The 20,678-nt window shown below is 34.0% G+C and overlaps 1 protein-coding gene across 3 annotated transcripts in view; it reads right to left on the reverse strand.

Moving 5' to 3' along the window:
* The window catches only part of LOC143239685 (pleckstrin homology domain-containing family G member 7-like), a 406,704-nt gene that overhangs the window by 37,292 nt on the left and 348,734 nt on the right, over positions 1-20,678 (reverse strand). For all 3 annotated transcript variants that reach the window (XM_076481047.1, XM_076481048.1, XM_076481049.1), the window contains one exon: positions 15,791-15,849. In XM_076481047.1, the coding sequence (XP_076337162.1) occupies positions 15,791-15,849 (59 nt within the window). The remainder of the gene's footprint in view (positions 1-15,790; positions 15,850-20,678) is intronic.

The following is a 20,678-nucleotide window of genomic DNA, read 5'->3' on the forward strand; positions in this document are numbered from 1 at the left end:
ATACAGTTTCCTCCAATACACTGTACACAAGTCGTCAGTACGTACACTGATTAATTCAATACACCGTACACAAGTCGTCAATACGTACACTGTTTCCTTCAATACACTGTACACAAGTCGTCAGTACGTACACTGTTTCCTTCAATACACTGTACACAAGTCATCAGTACGTACACTGTTTCCTTCAATACACTGTACACAAGTCGTCCGTACGTATACTGTTTCCTTCAATACACCGTACACAAGTCGTCAGTACGTACACTGTTTCCTTCAATACACCGATACAAGTCGTCAATACGTACACTGTTTCCTTCAATATACTGTACACAAGTCGTCAGTACGTACACTGTTTCCTTCAATACACTGTACACAAGTCGTCAGTACGTACACTGTTTCCTTCAATACACTGTACACAAGTCGTCAGTACGTACACTGTTTCCTTCAATACATTGTACACATGTCGTCAGTACGTACACTGTTTCCTTCAATACATTGTACACATGTCGTCAGAACATACACTGTTTCCTTCAATACACCGACACAAATCGTCAGTACGTACACTGTTTCCTTAAATGCTCCGTACTCAAGTCGTCAATACGTATACAGTTTCCTCCAATACACTGTACACAAGTCGTCAGTACGTACACTGATTAATTCAATACACCGTACACAAGTCGTCAATACGTACACTGTTTCCTTCAATACACTGTACACAAGTCGTCAGTACGTACACTGTTTCCTTCAATACACTGTACACAAGTCGTCAATACGTACACTGTTTCCTTCAATGCACTGTACACTGATTACTTCAATACACTGTACAAAAGTCGTCAGTACATACAGTGTTTACTTTAATACACTGTACACTGATTACTTCAATACACTATATACTGATTACTTCAATACATTGTACACAAGCCATTATACGTACACTGATTACTTTAACACACTGTATACAAGCCATGAAATTATTGCAAAACTGGTATAGCTTTACTTTATTAGTGCCTCTTCCGTGATTTCAAGTGCAAGCCCGCTTGAATCTGTGCATGCTCAGATTTATCGTGATCACTGAGTTTTGTAAATAATATTTTGCAGGTATTATTTTCGATATGTGGTTTTGCATGCACTGTATTTAATGTAGCGTGAATAGCACAAATGTTAAGCTGTATCCTTGTTGGAGGGTGTTTCATGATTTTCGTTGACGAATTCATTATCTTGAGATTACGTCATTATTAATTATAACAAAATTGCATGATTTCACCTACATTAACTGATTACGTCATGTGGATTCTGAATGTGACCTTGACATGGGTTTTCGAGAATTAAAATACTGATTACAAAATGCTGTGCGTTTTTATTCTTCAAAGTAAATAATGTTTAGCTGCTGCTGTGGTAGATATAGCAGCAACGTTTCTTTAGACAGCACGTGATATTTAGTTTCAGTTTCGTTACTCCTTATAAAACCTTGTCCGTGTCTCACACATGCGTCCATCATTAAAGCAGTGGGCCGCTTTAGTAATCCGAGGGTCGAGGGTTCAAATCCCCGTCGCACCAAACATACTCACCTTTTCAGCCATAAGGGTGTTGTAATGTTACAGTCAATTCCATTATTCATTGGCAAAAGAGTAGTCAAGAAGTTGGTGGTGGGTGTTGATGACTAGCTGCCTTCCCTCTAGTCTTACACTGCTAAATTAGGGACAGCTAGCGCAGATATCTCTCGTGTTGCTTTGAGCGAAATCCAAAAACAAACTTTAGAAATACACGTAAAATAATTATTTTATATTACTTTGAAATGCAAGGACTATTTGAAGGTCATGGACCAAGAGGTTTCGTTTGTTCTGAATTTCGCGCAAAGAAACACGACAGTTTACTGCGCTAGCCGTCCCTAATTTAGCAATGTAAGACTAGAAGGAAGGCAGCTAGTCATCACCACCCATCACCAACTTATTGGCTACTCTTTTGCCAACGAATAATGGAATTGACTGTCACATTATAACACTCCCGCAGTTGAAAGGACAAGCGTGTTTGGTGTGACGGAAATTCGAACCCGCGAATTACGAGTCGAGTGCCTTAACCACCTGGCCATGACGAGCCACACACAAAGGTTGCTCTTTAATAAAACAAATTAAAAAACTTTCCTATAAAACTGAAATACTTTGATTCTTGAAATTAGGTTTGATGTAAACACAACAACAGTTCACTGTAATGACACTGTAATCACACTTTACGGTTAGAAGTTTCTGACATAGAAAACTTTTTTATATTTCTCAGCAACTCGAAAATTTTCCAATGTCTAGATCTTAATGGTCACAACATCATTAGGTCAAGACATGGTTTGTCTTACTATTAAACAGGTTTTATTTCTTGTTAAAAAAAAAAAAAAATTAACATTTCAATTCGAACCACTAATAAGTATTATTCAGACGCTGAAAATATAACTTTATTGTCTCTAGAAAATGAAATTACAGTTGTGTTGTTCCTACTATAAACATCGAAACCCAAACTTCAGAGTTATAAGTCTCTAAACTTACCGTTGAACCACAAGATTTTCTATATTTAGGAGTAACCACAGTTAAAAAGCAACTTGAATTCAAAGTTCGCATGCGGTAAATTCTGATAGTTTTATATCATTTCCTACGTGACGTTGAAACTACCTCTAGCGTCAAAAGAATGAAATAAACATAGCTTTCAGGAATATAACATTAGTACTAAACCTTTCTTTTATTTTACTGTACGTTTCATTTAAACCCTGTTGCACCTCAAACTAAAGTAAATTCTTTTATGTTCGTCAAACAACCTCAATAAAAAGTCCAGAAAGACGAGTCCGTCTGTGGTTCACCACACTTGGCCTGGAATGGCCAAGGCGTGCGACTCGTAATCCGAGGGTCGCGGGTTCGCGCCCGCGTCGCGCCAAACATGCTCGCCCTCCCAGCTATGAGGGCGTTATAATGTGACGGTCAATCCCACTATTCGTTGGTAAAAGAGTAGCCCAAGAGTTCACGGTGGGTGGTGATGACTAGCTGCCTTCCCTCTAGTCTTACACTGCTAAATTAGGGACGGCTAGCACAGATAGCTCTCGAGTAGCTTTCTGCGAAATTCCAAAAACAAGAACAAACAATTCACCACACGTTCGTAAGCCCTTAAGCTTGCTGCTATGTCATCTTAGGAGGTAGGGTAGAGGAGAAATATAATTATTCAAGACCTGTAATTGGCTATCTCACTTTCTAGAGCTGCCAATCTCAGAACACCTGTGATGCTTAAACAATCCCAACAAAATTCCTGTAAAATCAAACCTTAACTTAGTTTAGTACAACGTGGAATAACTTCCGCCACAATAGTTATTGACTGTCTGGCTTAATGAATGTTTGTTATAGTTTATTGCTGGTAATGATAGAAGTTTTTAAAAATACTTTCCCCGTTTCTTTTTGTTTTTTACAAATTTTGGGCCCAGATGATTAGAATTTAGCTTCTCATTTCGAACTGTTTCTAATATGAACTTCACGATTTTCGTGTTTATTACGTATGTGTATAACAGTACCCACTTTCCTATATTCATTCTTCCCTGTGCGCCAGCCCCGAGTCAACTCGTGTCTCCAGTAGAATCACCCGCCTCTATTCTTGGCTAGAAAATGATTTTTCAAACACAAAGTCCTAAACTTCAACAGCAGTCTGATCTAATTTGAGACATGTTAAAGAATAAGATGCGCATGCGCGAGTTTTCAGTAGCACTTTCCTTTATGCGTGTTAGTGAATATATTTGATATCATTGACAGTCCAGCATTCAAGACGTGTCCTTTTCTCAACCAGTAGTCCTACAAGTGTAGAGATATTCAACTAATCCATTCTTGTGGATTATTCAGTAAAGCAGTATATTTAAAATAATGTATGTAAATGATGGCTATAAGTACCTGAAACCAGTTTAATTCAGAGAGAAGTGACAGATTATCAAGTGATAAATTAATACTATTATTTATCGTTTACTAATTTGAACAGTTTGTCTGTCTTAATAATTCACAAGATTAAATTAGTAATATCAACGCTAAATATTATTGTATTTCTACACAGACTTAAGACTAATGCTTCAGTAATCAAAAACATGTAACATAAACTGTATGAAAACTTGCCTTATTTTTTTCGATTTGCCCTTGTTAAAGGTTACTGATGAAACCAGTACAATTCAGTAAATCGACTGATATGATTAGGTTTCATATTTATTTTACGGTATATAGCTTTGACAAAACAGCGGTTAAAACATAACTTTCGAGAATTCCTAAATAAAATCCAATATCACTACGTCAAGTAAAAGCCCCATTCCAAAACTTAACACGTAAAATTTCTTAACATTCATTCTGCGAGTAAATAAAACTTGATTTGTGAGATTAGAAGAGGTATATATAGAGTGGCAGTTTCCTATGAAGTTGTTAAAAGGTACTCCAATAAAAGACTTGATATGTTAACTGTCAGCGTCAAAGAGCCTCAGTCTGCTGCCAAAATAACTCACTTATCATTAGTATTCAACCATGCAATTGTAGCATTCAGAGGACTAGCCAGACAACGCCTTGTTGCACAAAATACTAGAAGTGTTAATGCTCAGGTAGGTACTGCGCTTAGCTACGTTCCAGTGACAAGTAAGCTTCGTAGAGCCTTCCTCAAGTATTTTTATCGTCGAATCATGACAAAAACCATGCAGAAAATGGTTTTAAAGAGCTGAGGAACCATATCTTGTATTGCGCAACACTTGTGGCTACTATGGTATTTTGTACGGGTTAATTGTTTCATTGATTGTTTGGAATTAAGCACAAAGCTAGACAATGGGCTATCGGTGCTCTGCCCACTACGGGTATCGAAACCCGGTTTCTAGCAGTGTGAGTCCACATATATGCCGCTGTGCCACTGAGAAGCTTTTGTATGGAATCTTAGATTATGGTCGAGTTTTTACTTCCTGGTAGCCTGAAAATTATTGCACATTCAACTCCATCAAAAATGTCTAAAAAAAACTATTTATAACAGTGTAAACCTAAAATAATTTATCCACTTTGGAATAAACCAACTAGGATCATTATCAATGATAAACTTTATTTTGTAAATTTTCAAATATTTTCTTATACTAGTAGGAAATGAAATATTATCTGATTCTTGTTGGATATCAAGTATTATCTGGTTCTAGTTGGATATCAAGTATTATCTGATTCTAGTTGAATATCAAGTATTATCTGATTCTAGTTGGATATCAAGTATTATCTGATACTAGTAGGATATCAAGTATTTTCTGATTCCAGTAGGATATCAAATATTACTTGATGCAAGTAGGATATCAAATATTATCTGATACTAGTAGGATATCAAGTATTTTCTGATTCCAGTAGGATATCAAATATTACTTGATACAAGTAGGATATCAAATATTATCTGATACTAGTAGGATATCAAGTTTTTCTGATTCCAGTAGGATATCAAATATTACTTGATGCAAATAGGATATCAAATATTATCTGATACTAGTAGGATATCAAGTATTTTCTGATTCCAGTAAGATATCAAATATTATTTGATGCAAGTAGGATATCAGATGTTATCTGATACTAGTAGGATATCAAGTATTTAATGATAAAAGTAGGATATCAAATATTTTCTCATACTAGTAGGATATCAAACATCTGATACTGGTAGTGTATCAAATGTTATCTGATACTAGTAGTATATCAAATGTTATCTGATACTAGTAGGATATTAAATATTCCAGAGTATACGTATTTACATAATATATCTTTAGTTAGAGTACGTAATTATAAACGTCTCAAATTGAACTATAAAAACATCTTTCTCTGTATTTTGTATCTCAATTTCGCTTTATGGAACAGCGGGTTATTCCTCGTTTCGTTATTAAAATTTAATCGGTTTCTATAATTTGTGGAATTTAAAAACTTAATGATGCCTAGTTATCTATGTTTATAATATGTGAAAGAAATTTATATTTCTATTTTTATGAATGTATCTTTCATAAAAGTAAAAAAATCACCGGTATTCTGCTTCTCCTGGCCCCTTTCCCCTGGAAACCCAGCACGTGTCTTAGATGCAAATTTATTACAGTCTCTGATTAATTACATCTCGTATTAGTGGTTGATTCCTTTTAGAACAGTTTTATGAACTCCTGGAGAACTTCTGTCTTCAATTTCAACTTTCTATTTTTTTTATCTTTTCTATACTTTTACCTTAATTCTTGAAGACGGTGTCTTGTAACAAAGATTTACCAGTTGTTACACGGTGTCTTGTAACAAAGATTTACCAGTTGTTACACGGTGTCTTGTAACAAAGATTTACCAGTTGTTAGACGGTGTCTTGTAACAAAGATTTACCAGTTGTTACACGGTGTCTTGTAACAAAGATTTACCAGTTGTTAGACGGTGTCTTGTAACAAAAATTTACCAGTTGTTACACGGTGTCTTGTAACAAAGATTTACCAGTTGTTACACGGTGTCTTGTAACAAAAATTTACCAGTTGTTACACGGTGTCTTGTAACAAAGGCTTATTGGTGTTTTGTACAAAGGTTTACTGGTGTTAGTGTTTTTTTACCAGTGTAAAAGGTTTTACAAATTAAATATTCGATATAAATTTGGTAGCCAGAGCCAAGACTAGTGTAATGTTTGATATAGCTTTGATTGCTTATAGTTAAGTATAAAGTATCTCTGTTGAGCTTACCACAGGTATTGAAACCCGATAATTAGAGTTATCATCTTCATACTGACCGCTGAGTCAGTATGGAGCATCAAGTGACGAAAACCGCAGTAAATAACTGCAATACGAAACATTAACATATTCTGTTTCTTCTATTACATTAGAAAATGAATAATTAATGTTACAATATTTACAAACTTTCTTTTTATTAGTGATCAAGAGGTGAGTCAACAGAACCAAATGTCTAATTTTTAGTAACAAAGTCAAGTTCGTGCAGCGCCTCCAGTGGCCCAAATGCAAATCTGTTGGCTTATAATGAGCCATCCATTACGTCACGGAGAGCCCGTTGTGTAGCTTAACTACAAACGAACTTAAATCCGAAAGAGAGAGAAATCCGGATTGAAATAGACTGACCAATATAAATTGTTTCCGGTGATTTTTACCATGGGCATAGTAGTTGTAATGGTTTTAACTACGGACATAGTGGTTGTAATGATTTTTAACTACGGACATAGTGGTTGTAATGATTTTTAACTACGGACATAGTGATTGTAATGGGTTTTCCTAAGAACATAGTGGTTGTAATGGGTTTTACTATGAGCATAGTGGTTGTAATGGGTTTTACTATGAGCATAGTGGTTGTAATGGGTTTTACTATGAGCATAGTGGTTGTAATGGGTTTTACTATGAGCATAGTGGTTGTAATGGGTTTTACTATGAACATAGTGGTTGTAATGGGTTTTACTATGAACATAGTGGTTGTAATGGGTTTTACTATGAACATAGTGGTTGTAATGGGTTTTACTATGAACATAGTGGTTGTAATGGGTTTTACTATGAACATAGTGGTTGTAATGGGTTTTTCTCTCTCACCACTTTAATCATATCTGTACACATCTTCCAATGGCACTGTGAACACGTCCGGTCTATGGGTAGAACAGGCTTCTCTTCGGTCCTTTGGTATTTATCTGATTACCACGAGTGTAAATTCTACTCTAACCTCTTTTACGTTGATAACACATTGTACCTTACACTTGTAAATCTGTCCTCCGAGATACGTGTAGTCTTGACAGAAAATCAGCTGGTTAACCTAACAGTTGCAGATTATTTGTGGCTTCGACAGAAACTCTTCAAATATAGCACCATCTCCTCCGACTAAGTTTGGTAAAAATTATTTCATCTACCAAAAAGAAAAATCACCGTATCTCGTCTTGTTCTTTCGGGTTTCAAAAACACAACGGTAAAGAGCTAAAGAAATACCGGTCTGGTTAACTCAGAGATCCGTTATTAGAACACTTTACATATATCTGTGCAAGAAACTTTCAAGGCGCCATCTCATGGAGACATCTATAACACTATTTTCTTTAACCTCACTTGGTTATTAATTTATAATGATTCAATACATTTTACGCTAAAATCAGGGGTTCAATCCACCCCCCGGTGGATATAGCAGATAACCTAATGTGGCTTTGCTCGACAAACAAAAACATAACCTCATGTGTCCCCATGACCTTGACTTTTAATCAATAACACTTATGTTTGCTTTCTATCTCTAATGGGTAAAAAAAACACAAACTTAATTTATTGTTCTGATCAACAGTTTACAAATCGTTTCAAAGCCAACTAAAATATTTTCTATATCGTTATTGAAGACCCAGATAATTGTAAATAATGCATTATTTATATGATCGTGAGCCCTCGATAATATTCATAGCAAAATAATTAACCACCTATAATAATGGACTAAAATTAATTTAATAGCTAGACGATTGAATAGGCTTCAGTTATTAGAACTGTTAAATAGGATTCACAGTTATTAAACTTTTAAAAGTTTTCAATTATTACAACTGTTAAAAACATCAGTTATTAGAACTGTTAAAAGGTTTCAGTTATTACAACTGTTAGGAGATTTTCAGTTATCAGAATTGTTAAATTGGATTCAGTTATTAGAACTGTTATATAGACTTCAAGTATTAGAACTGCCATCTAATCCTTTAGAAAATTTCTGTTAAGTATTAACTTATTCAGAAAGTGATAAACTATTTACGTAAGATAAAAAAGTTGAAGTCAAACCTTTGAGTCAGTTAAAGATACTTGTGTAGGCAATTGATGCAGCTGATCACAATCAGGGGTGGCTAAACCCGAATATTAAACCTCACTGTTTATTCGCTATGCATATAAGGTTCTGTTTATATTCTGAATATCAAAAATAAAACCATAAAATCTGTCCAGTAGCCCTGGCATGGTGTAGTGATTTCCTCACTTTCTACAGATTGCAAGTTCGAATCCCGTCACTAAGTACTATGCCCATTTCAGCTTTCGGAGAGTTATAATGTGATGGTCAATCCAACCTTTCGTTGGTAATCAGTAGCCAAAGAGTTAGCGATGGTTGATGTTGATTATCTGCCACCATTGTAATCTATCAATTCTTAATTAGGGACAGCTAATGCAGAGTAGCTTTGCACGAATTGAACAAACAAATAGAAATATTTTCCGATCAAACTGACACGTTTTTATTCTACTGGGTGGCCCGTAAGTCCCTACCCATCCATATGTTATTATATTATACTCAATTACGCATGTATTATAAATTTGTTTCTTTTTTTTCAGAGAAATATGGCCGATGTAAGCCCATTTACGCTTGAAGAGCGTATTGTGACAAGTACGTGGGTACATGAGCACAAGAATACTGGTGACACCCTGGATACAATAATTGTCAAATTTAAAGAAAGATTCAATAAGGATCCACCAACACGATAAACGATGTCAAATTGGGAGAGCAAATTGTTTAAAACTGGCAATATTAAGGATGTACCTCATTCAGAAAGACCAGTTAAACGTAGAGAGTCATGTGCTGGTGTGGAAGAGTCAGTAATTAACTCATCATTAAAGTCGGCAAGGAAAAGATCAGCTGAACTTGGTATCCCGTAAGCAATCATGCAGGCCTTTATGAAAAAGGACATGGGAGTTAAAGCATGGCGACCCACATTTGTGAATGAATTAAGTGATGCTGATAGAGAAAATAGGAAACTAACGTGTGATAAGTTACTGCGAATCTTCAATACGATCCCTTCTCGAGAAAAGGTGATGTTTACAGCAAGCGTGCAATTTACCGTTTGAGTTGAGCACGAAATGTTTACTTCTGGGCAAAGAGAATCTTCATTATTATGAAGAAATTGAATACAACACTCTGCATGTCATGATGTGAGCAGCACTTAATGCACCTCATGTTATTGGACCATACCTCTTTAACGGGCCAGTAAACCATACCTCATATCTAAACATGTTACAACAATGGTTTATACCAAAACTCTATGAACTTGGAATCAGAGAGGAGGTTTGGTTTCAACAAGATGGAGCTCCGGCTCATTATGCCCTCACTGTGTGAGATTATCTTAATGACACTCTTGAGACAAATGGACAGGTCGTGGTTCTGTAGCATCCTCTGCACCCATGAAATGGCCCGCAAGAAGTCCGGACTTGACAACATGTGATAACTCTCTTTCGGGATACATAAAGGACATCGTGTCTAAACAACGTTATAATACTAATGATGAGTTGAAAGCAACTGTTACCGCGGCATTTGAAACAATAACTCCTGCTATTTTGAGGAAAATGTCTCATAGAACATGGCGTCGCATAATATTATGCAGCGAGAATGAGGGACAGCACACAAATACACTGGATACATAACATATATGGATGGGTAGGGACTTACGGACCACCCTGTAGTTTGTTGTCCATCTGGTGGAAATATCCTTTTATATCATACACTGTTATTAAATCGGGCAAAATACTATTATACAAAAAACCTTTATTATTTAAACAGTAACTTAATGTTTCGTGGTGAAACACATTACTCTAGTGAAGTATTGTTTCCATAGTTCTATAAATTAGTAAACATAACAGCGAGTCACGATCTATCCTAATAAACCGCTACTGTCGGAATACGAAACGAGGTTTGTGTGTGACAGCCTCACCAAAACCTAACATATGCGACGTCACTTCTTATACAGGGACATTCAGCTGCATCAAACTGCTGTTGAAACATGCTACACAATTGTTATATCATGCTATATTATCTGTTGCACTTGGTAGAATTAAATATCTATATAATTACATATATTGTTACTTATATATAATTCGTATAATTTTATATCAGTAATGATTAAAACTGTACAACATATTTCATGCAGTAGAAACCGAAGATTTATAAAAACCCAGAATAATTAGATAGCAACTATTCAGAATACATTCTTAACCCTGGTTGTATGCTCCAACATAACAAAGCTAGAACCGATTTCATGACTTTTATAAAGCTTCACAATTAAACTCCTTCGATAGGAGTGTTTTAAGACCTACCTTGATTTCAGTTAACTTCACTTTGTATGTATGGAGATTCATTCTAATTAGGTGACTCAGACTATATCTGGTACAACGTTTGTCTTAATTTAGGGCAGTGTGTTCATTCAAAAAAAATCACATGAAACGGTTCTCTTATTTAGGGCAGTATATTCACTCAGTATTAAGTGAAACGCTTCTTTAATTTTGGGCAATTTATTTCGTCCACTGAACACGTAGATGGATTTCTAGATTATTTGTACTTTTAATGTGCACGATTCAACGAATAAAAGCTATGTACATTATTAGATATTATTAAGTACAGAGCGAACTACATGTAATTGTTTTCGTTAAATGTTCCAGATATTTCACTCACTATAACACTCAGACTTTCTTCATCTGTGGTGTGCTCACGATTGCTCTGTTTTAACGACCGAGTCAAAGGAAGGAGATAAAAGTATTTGTCACTATTTCATGCAGAAAGTGACCATATCTTTAGTACTAAATCTTCAAACTTGTCAGTTATCTTAGATAGTTTAGTTACTTTACACAAGTCAGGAACACAACTCTAATAAAACCGGGTAACTTTCCCACAGACGCAAGTTAACCACGAAGTTAACTGAAAGTAAATAATCCACCACCACCAGAGTCTACGAAATATCGTCTGTGAAGCAGCTTGCGACGTTATGCTGATAAGGCACATGGGTTGACGTCAACAGTGTCGCCGTAGGGCTAGGTTAAAGTCCTCGACCTCTAGCGGAATGTGGAGAAGTTAACGTATCGACCAGACCAAAACAAGAACAGCTACAACCAAGTTTTGAAATAACAAAAACACTAACCAACAATCACTTTAAAATGGTTTAATATTAAACATTTTGATGGGTGACGTGTATCCGGAACTAAAAGCAAAGCACTTAATTAGAGAAAATTATGTCTAAATATTTACAAAGCCTAAATGTGTACTTACGATATTTTATATCATAGCACCAATAAAACGTGAAACCTAATTAAACATTCTACATATAGCGATATGTTTCATACTATTGTACCTGCAAACTTCAGAAGAGTTCGGGTATTTTTATCCCCACTGTAGAATTAAGCTCTCGCATAGTGTTTTATGTGAAGTAACATAATTTTAATATCAGTCGAGATGATTCGAACAAATCTACTACAAGGAATGTCAGCCGTATGATGTATTTTTTCATGGATTACGAAACATTACTAAACAAAAGTTATAAAATCTGGGACAAAAAATCACGTGAACAGTACTTTTTTTTAAAAACTTGATTTCTATTTATGAGTTAAAAACCAGAGGTGTGTAAACTTAGCAGTTCAGGCCACCCACAGATCACTGCCCACAATGTCTTTCATATAACACCAGAATTTAATAGACGAGCACTGAGCTATGAGGAATAAAAGATGATTTAATATTCAAAGCTATTTGAACCTCCTCTGATTTTTATACCCGAAATGAGCAAATTTAGAGGAAAGTGAAGAAAAACAAAACATCTGTAGCGTTTGTGATTTTGAACTATGATGCTATTAAATTCAACCACTAAAGCGACATTATTAACAATACAGTAAACAGCTGTGTTGTATTCTCTTTACCAGAATTAAAACAGCTGTGTTGTATTCTCTTCACCATGATTAAACAGCTGTATTATATTCTCTTCAGCAGGGTTAAATAGCTGTGTTATATTCTCTTCAGCAGGGTTAAATAGCTGTGTTATATTCTCTTCAGCAGGGTTAAACAGCTGTGTTGTATTCTCTTTACCAGAGTTACACTGTTTTGTTATATTGTCTTCACCAGAGTTAAACAGCTCTGTTATATTTTCTTTCTGAAGACAAACACTATTGTAACCAGAAGACTATACATATTTGCCGCTTTCTTCTGTAGATAGCGTCTTTAGACAAAATCCCAAAGATAAAAACTTACGTAAACACTTATAATGATGATTCCCGAGTTTTAGTTTTTCATTAGTAGTCTATGTAGAATTATCCTGTGACACAAAGATTGTACGACTTCATGACGTCAGGAATTAGATCTAAGGTCTTCAAGATTACGTATCCTAGCAACTGCCAAGAACCATTCCACCTACTGTATGAGTGACGACAACATTTCATCTTACCAGGTCGGAAAATGTATTCTCATTAATGACAAAGTATATAACTTCATAAGGAACCTATTTATATAAACAACGTTTATCTCTTGTTATTAACTTATTGATTTCTAAACCAGTGTATAAAGTAAAGAAATAGGTTGTTTACGTCACTATAAAGCCAAAGATGTCTTCCTCAAACTTTCTAATAACAAAACTATACCATCTACTAACACTACAAAAACCCAACGTTCATGACTCCAGAACTCTATTATTGTCTTTGTTTGGTTTATATAAATAATTATGAGCATTTGATATGGAACGAACAGTTATTTTTCTTTTACTACACTTCCAAATCTAATGTTAAAATTATATGCCCAAAAGAGGAATAAAGAACACGTTACTATAGCAACAAGAAAACAGGAATAAAACCTGTAAGAGCAATAACAATAATAATAACACTTTGGTTTAGACAAAAATGTCAACAATTTTGTTTTTAGAGTAAAACCACATTGGGCAATCTGCTAGGTCATCCTCTATAAATCAAACTCTAGATTTTAGGATTGTAATTTCGTAAAATTACCGCTTTTCCACATGGGAACATCCGAGGGTTAGAAATCCAGGCTATTGCGTCATACACACTTATACTTATTTTTGAGCCACCAGGGATAACGTATGCAAAATTTCGATGTTGAATTTCCAAAGTGACGAAGGCGAGTTCTTAATGATATCAAATTCTTAATCCCCACATCACTAATTAAACATTTTAATCTCCGTATCACTAATTTAATATACAGCACTTAATATCTCAACAGTTACATACGTTTGCAATCATTTCAGGATAGTGAGACATTTTTGAAATTTTCGCTAAGACCCAACTCTGTTTAATACAAACGTTTTACGTTAAAAATCTTAAATTAAAATGGAGGAACAGTATTTCTTATTGTGTCTTTCATACAATATGATAATATGAAAAATGGATGAAAATGCTAACTATACTTCATACTTGTAAAGAGAGAAACAGTGGTCATATGTTCAAATATATTTGAACAGTCCAACAACAAATCGAAAACATCATCCCATGGATACAGAGGACAATTAAAACCAAAGGAAGTACTAACTAAAATCGTGGGTGCAGTATCTATAAAAATAACAAACAACTTTTCCTGTTCGTACGTCTTCACTGTTATGTACCAAACTATACCTTGACAATCTAGCTTGAAAAAACGATAACCATTACCAACAATACATCCTGGTATTGACAACTGTAGCCCTACATAAAACTCATTAAGATATCCTTTTTCTAATAATTATAGTCCTAAACAGAAACTCACTATCTAGATAACCTTAAAACTGTCCGAGTGATAACCGCCCTAATGTTATAAAAAATAATAGTTATAAAATAATAGATAACCACTCTTATGTTATGTTATAAAAAATAATAGTGATAACCACTCTAATGTAATACAAATATGTTATAAAAAAAATAATAGTGATAACCACTTCTAATGTTATAAAAAATAATAATAACCATTCTAATGTGATAACCACCCTAACCTTATAAAATAATAGCGATAACCGCCCTAATGTTATAAATATAATAGCGATAACCACTCTCATGTTAAAAAATAATAGTGATAACCGCCCTAATGTAATACAAATAATAGTGATAACCACTCTAATGTTATAAAAATAATAGTGATAACCACTCTAATTTTATAAAAAATAATAGTGAAAACCGCCATAATCTTATAAAGTGATAACCACTCTAATGTTATAAAATAATAGTGATAACCACTCTAATGTTATAAAAATAATAGTGATAACCGCCCTAATGTTATAAAATAATAGTGATAACCGCCCTAATGTTATAAAATAATAGTGAAAACCGCCCTAATGTTATAAAAATAATAGTGATAACCGCCCTAATGTTATAAAAATAATAGTGAAAACCGCCCTAATGTTTTCAACATAATAGTGATAACCACTCTAATGTTATAAACATAATTGTGATAACCGCTCTAATGTTATAAAAATAATAGTGAAAACCGCCCTAATGTTATAAAAATAATAGTGATAACGACTCTAACGTTATAAAAATAATAGTGATAACTGCTCTAATGTTATAAAAATAATAGTGATAACTGTCCTAATATTGTAAACATGCCGTATTTTACGACTTGTAAGATGCTACATTGTGGGATACGCACCCTAATATTGAAAGGCAATTGTAAGAAAATCATATTTTGACTCAGCAACCAACACCTTGATGTAACCTTGACGTTTTTCAACCTACTGAGTAAATACCGTCAAATAAATCATATTCCTCACAATATATAGACAATACTAGTTAAATTGAATGCTTTATGCCATTGAAAATACTTGCAATTGACAAGTAATGAAATTATGATCTATATGAGAGGCCATTTTGAGTTGACCCTAAGTTAACCTCTTGCTTTAAGCTATTACTTTGGTTGTGGAAGACGCATAGGGATGTTTCAAGGTATTTTTAAAGAAAAAGTGCCTTTAGAAGGCGTAAAATACGGTAATTGTGATAACAACCGAAATATTACAGTAAGTATTGTATTTAAATCCACTGATTTACGAAACTTGTTAATCAGGGTTAACATATCTTCTTCAAACAATACGAGCTTATAATTATTTTGGGACTCACCTCATTTTGCAGATTCGGGGAGGGAAGGTTAATGTAGCCTGATCCCCTGCCGTTACGTGCTATAGGTAAGAAGAATATGATAATTAGTGTTAGATTATAAACAGCTGAATATAACACGTAAAATAATAAGTAGAGTTATTTTATACGTAACTAAATAAGAGATATAAACATTAAGGTTAAGCTATGCGTAGTTAAGTAATAAACATAACATAATAACTAGGGTCATGTTATATATTTAGCTAAATAGGAAAAAATAAGAATTAGGCTTAGGTTTTGTAATAACTACATTTCCCTTATTATGATGTATCATGTATATGGACCTGGCATGGCCAAGTGTGTTAATGCGTTCGACTCGTAATCCGAGGGTCGCGGGTTCAAATGCTGGTCGCATTAAACATGCTCGCCCTTTCAGCCGTGTGGGCGTTATAATGTGACGGTCAATCCCACTATTCGTTGGTAAAGAGTAGCCAAGAATTGACGGTGGGTGATGATGACTAGCTGCCTTCCCTCTAGTCTTACACTGCTAAATTAGGGACGGATAGCGCAGATAGCCCTCGAGTAGCTTTGCGCTAAATTCAAAAACAAACAAACAATCATGTACATTACTATGGCAACAAGACTCTCACTTTTAAAACTTCCCAGAAAGTGTTACTTTTAAATATACACGTAAAACAATATTCATTCTTACGTATATGGTTGCTCTGGTAAAGTTGTTGATTTTGTACCTTTATTTTCACATTTGAACATAACCTCTCGAACAACAAGACACGAGTTACCGAAGTTTGTAATCGTTCTTAAATAACATATGGTATAGTAGGCCTGGAAGAAATAATGTATAGTATATTAAACCTAAAAGCTTGTAACTGATCCAGAGTAACATATGGTATGCTAAGCCTGGAAGTTTGTAACAGATCCTAAATAATGTGTAAGATACCAAGTCAGACCAAGCGATTGTTAGTTTCATGACAGTTGATTCATTAATCACCACATTTTCTAGAATCATACGATCTTTACTATCCAGATGTCGCAAAATCCTAAAAAAAAAGGAAAATAAAAGTTGTAACGAACTAAAACAAAATACCGCTACAACCTGTTGTGAACAAAGACAATTCATTAAAATGTAACAACAACGTTGATCAGAATAAAATTTCAAACAGCTAGAATACAAATAGACTTAAGTAGAAATAGCAATTTAATTATATTTCTCTCTTCTTTATTCAGTAATTTAAAGTACAAAACTGTGAAACATATTTGGGAGAGTCCTGACTTATACCAAGATGGTTAAATCGTTTCTCTGGCACGTTTGCCATCGTTTTTAAACTCTATTATTATCAAGCCAATCAGTGATTTCATGACGAGTACAGCACAGATACGACATCTTGTAGCTTTGGTCTTTAATAACAAACAAAAATTAGCATATAGAAATATATCTGTGTTCTAGCCTCGAAAAATATAATATTAAGTAAATGTACTGAGAAATAGATATATAATTAAATCGATAACTTCATTATTAATTTTAAAAATCTTAAATGTTGCATATTAATTTCAAAACATTAGAAATTAATGTACATATAGCTAACTACCCAACTTAAAGCTTCTTACAATTTCATAACATAACTAAATGATTTGCTAACGGGAGTAGAAGATAGACATTAAATGATTTGCTAACGAGAGTAAAAGTTAGGCATTAAACGATCTGCTAACGAGAGTACAAAGTAGACATTAAACAATCTGCTAACGAGAGTAAGTTAGACATTAAACGATCTGCTAATGAGAGTTGAAAGTAGACATTAAACAATCTGCTAGCGAGAATAGAAGTTAAACATTAAATAATTTGCTATCGAGAGTAGAAAGTAAACATTAAATGATTTGCTAACAAGAGTATAAGGTAGACATTAAATGATCTGTTCACACCAAATAATCGTGAAATTATGAAACATTTACTTGTTTCCCTTCCTCTGGTTTACCACTGTTGGTTTAGAAGATTTTTTTACAGAACGGAAAAATTTTTTTATTAACACTTATTTTAAGATCAATAATTTCGTATAGTAATAAAGTAATAACCTGTCATTTAGGAAACACTTATATAGGGCTCAAGAAGGAAACAGACCACAATTTAAAAAAAAACTCGAGAAACCACTAAGTAGATATAGAGAGATCCGTCAGTACCATTTCTCTCTACCATCCTTCTGTAATAACTTCTCCGTTTCAAACACCAAGGAAGGTAAAAATTGTTTACTACAATTTTAGTTCTCTGTGTAACGTGTTCAAAACTTTAAAAATAACATATTTTAAGTCCAAGCATTACAACTACATGATGTTTCTCAGTCTATGTTGTCATTGACGCCTCTTATAAGTAGAAGTATAACCAGGGATCTACAACATTTTAAAACATACTTAAGATAGAATACGTGAAAGAAACAGCCCGTACTTTCATCCCTACGGAAGGAAGGTTAACCTTCCGGTTGAAAGCGATCGGGTTCTGGGATTTGTTTGCCAGAGCAAGAAAGATGTCACAATCGAAAGCGTTTCGACTCTAAATCGGATTTGTATTGGATTGAAAAGCTTGACAAAAACGTGTGTCTTTGGATATTGTTCGGGTTATCCGGTTTTATGTTACGTAAAAGATGTTTACAAGTCATGCAAGTTTTAGAAATAGTGGAATTTTCCAGGAAAAATTAAAACATACTCGAGAAAAACCAACGTATTGTTAAGGTCAGGATTAAGATTGAAAGTACTGAGAAAGAAGATGAAATAAAACACTTCAGTGAAGACTTTACTTCTCACTCCATGAAACCAAGTTACATTACAAACACAGTCAAGTTAGTCATAGTAAATGTGTAGAAAAACTAGAGATTCCAGCTTATGATTTGATTAGTTCTAAAGCCCCTGGTAACAAACTGTAAGACCGTTCAAGACAAACAACTTCAGGCAGTCTTAATTATATTTAGTTATGTATATATGTAGTGTAAGGTAGTATAGTAATCTGTAATGTAATATAGTATAGTATATTGTTGTAATACATAGTGTAATATGGTATAGTAATGTGTAGTGTGAGGTAGTATAGTAGTGTGTAGTATACTATAGTACAGTATAGTAATGTGTAGTGTAATACAGTATAGTATAGTAATGTGCAGTGTAATAGAGTATAGTAATGTACAGTGTAAGGTAGTGCAGTATAGTGATGTGTAATGTAAGGTAGTATAGTATAGTAATGTGTAGTGTTAGGTAGTAAAGTATGGTAATGTGTAGCATAAGTTAACGTAGTATAGTAATGTGTTGTGTTATGTGGTATAGTGTATTATGTGTAATGTAAGGTAGTATAGCATAGTAATGTGTAGTATAATGTAGTGTGTATGTGTGTGTTTTATTATAGCAAATCTACATCAGGCTATCTGATGTGTCCACTGAAGGGAATCAAACCCTTGATTTTACCATTGTAAGTCCTAAGACATACCGCTGTCTCACTGGGGATTGTACAGTGTAGTAATGTATAGTGTAAGGTAATATAGTATAGTTTAGTAATGTACAGTGTAAGGTAGTGTAGTATAGTAGTGTGTATTGTAAGGTAGTATAGTATAGTAATGGGTAGTGTAATACTGTATAGTATAGTAATGTACAGTGTAAGGTAGTGTAGTATAGTGGTGTGTATTGTAAGGTAGTATAGTATAGTAATGGGTAGTGTAAGTTAGTACAGTATGGTATTGTGTAGCGTAAGTTAATATAGTTTTCTAGTGTTGTGTAATGTGGTATAGAGTATTATGTGTAGTGTAAGGTAGTGTAGCATAGTGATGTGTAATGAAATGTACAGTGTAGTAATGTGTAGTGTAAAGTAGTTTAGTGTAGTGACATTTACTAGACTCTCAACATATAAGTGCATCATTTACAAAATCATGTTTACCAAACTGTAAAAAAACGCACACCTCTTTTCAAACCATGTTTACTAAACAACCCATTTTAGTTAAAAGATGAGTCTCTATATTTATAAGACTTGACGTCAGATATGTACTAGGTAAAAATTTACTCTAAACAAAGTAGCGTCCCCTATTGTACGTTACATGACACACGCCCTGTCGTTCTATCAAACTGAAAGATATCCGGTTAAGAGCCTGCATTACGAGTGGAAACAAAGTCAGTGATTTGAAACAAAATATCTAAGAAAAACCTTAGGCTACAAAAAGACATTTCTAAGATACAAATTCAAGCCAATAAGTAACTATTTAGTGAATTAATGTATAATGTTACCTGGATCGCACGTGTTTTTGTTGTTTTTTTCTGAATTCTCTAGAAGAGCGAGAAACAGCTTATCCCTTTTAGTTTTTTTCTGAACTAAAAATACCTTTTCTATAAAGAAAGTCAAAGTAGAATAATTGGTTTAGTTGTAAGTTTCTTGACTTTAAGAGATGTGAAGTCTCCTTGTGGCAGAAATTCTATTTGCAAAATTTATTTTCGTTTTCTTAATTTTAAATATAAAGTGATATTAGCATGTAGAAGTTTAAGTGTGTTATAACAACCACAGTTGATAAAAAATTGACAGTGGAACAACACGAATCAGAACTGCATCTTAACACTGTTTGGTGTTACACATGTAATGTATCAGGTCATCCCATACGTAATGTCCGAAAATTTAATACAGAAAGTACATCATCATTTCTCTCATTGTAAAATACTTTAATGACTAAAATATGTAATAGGACATGTATAAAAATGTTCAGACAAATAAAAGAAACTAATCCAACTCCACTTTTTTAGATCATTAATCAAATAAACCCTTATAAAGATAAATGTGTCTGAGGAGCATATCAGGCATATAATGCTTTATGAGTTTAAAAAAGGCAATAGTGCAGCAGAAACTACATGAAACATTCAAGGTGTTTATGGTGCGGAG

The sequence above is a fragment of the Tachypleus tridentatus genome, chromosome 13 (genome assembly GCF_004210375.1).
Source record: "Tachypleus tridentatus isolate NWPU-2018 chromosome 13, ASM421037v1, whole genome shotgun sequence".
NCBI classification, from domain to species: Eukaryota; Metazoa; Arthropoda; class Merostomata; order Xiphosura; family Limulidae; genus Tachypleus; species Tachypleus tridentatus.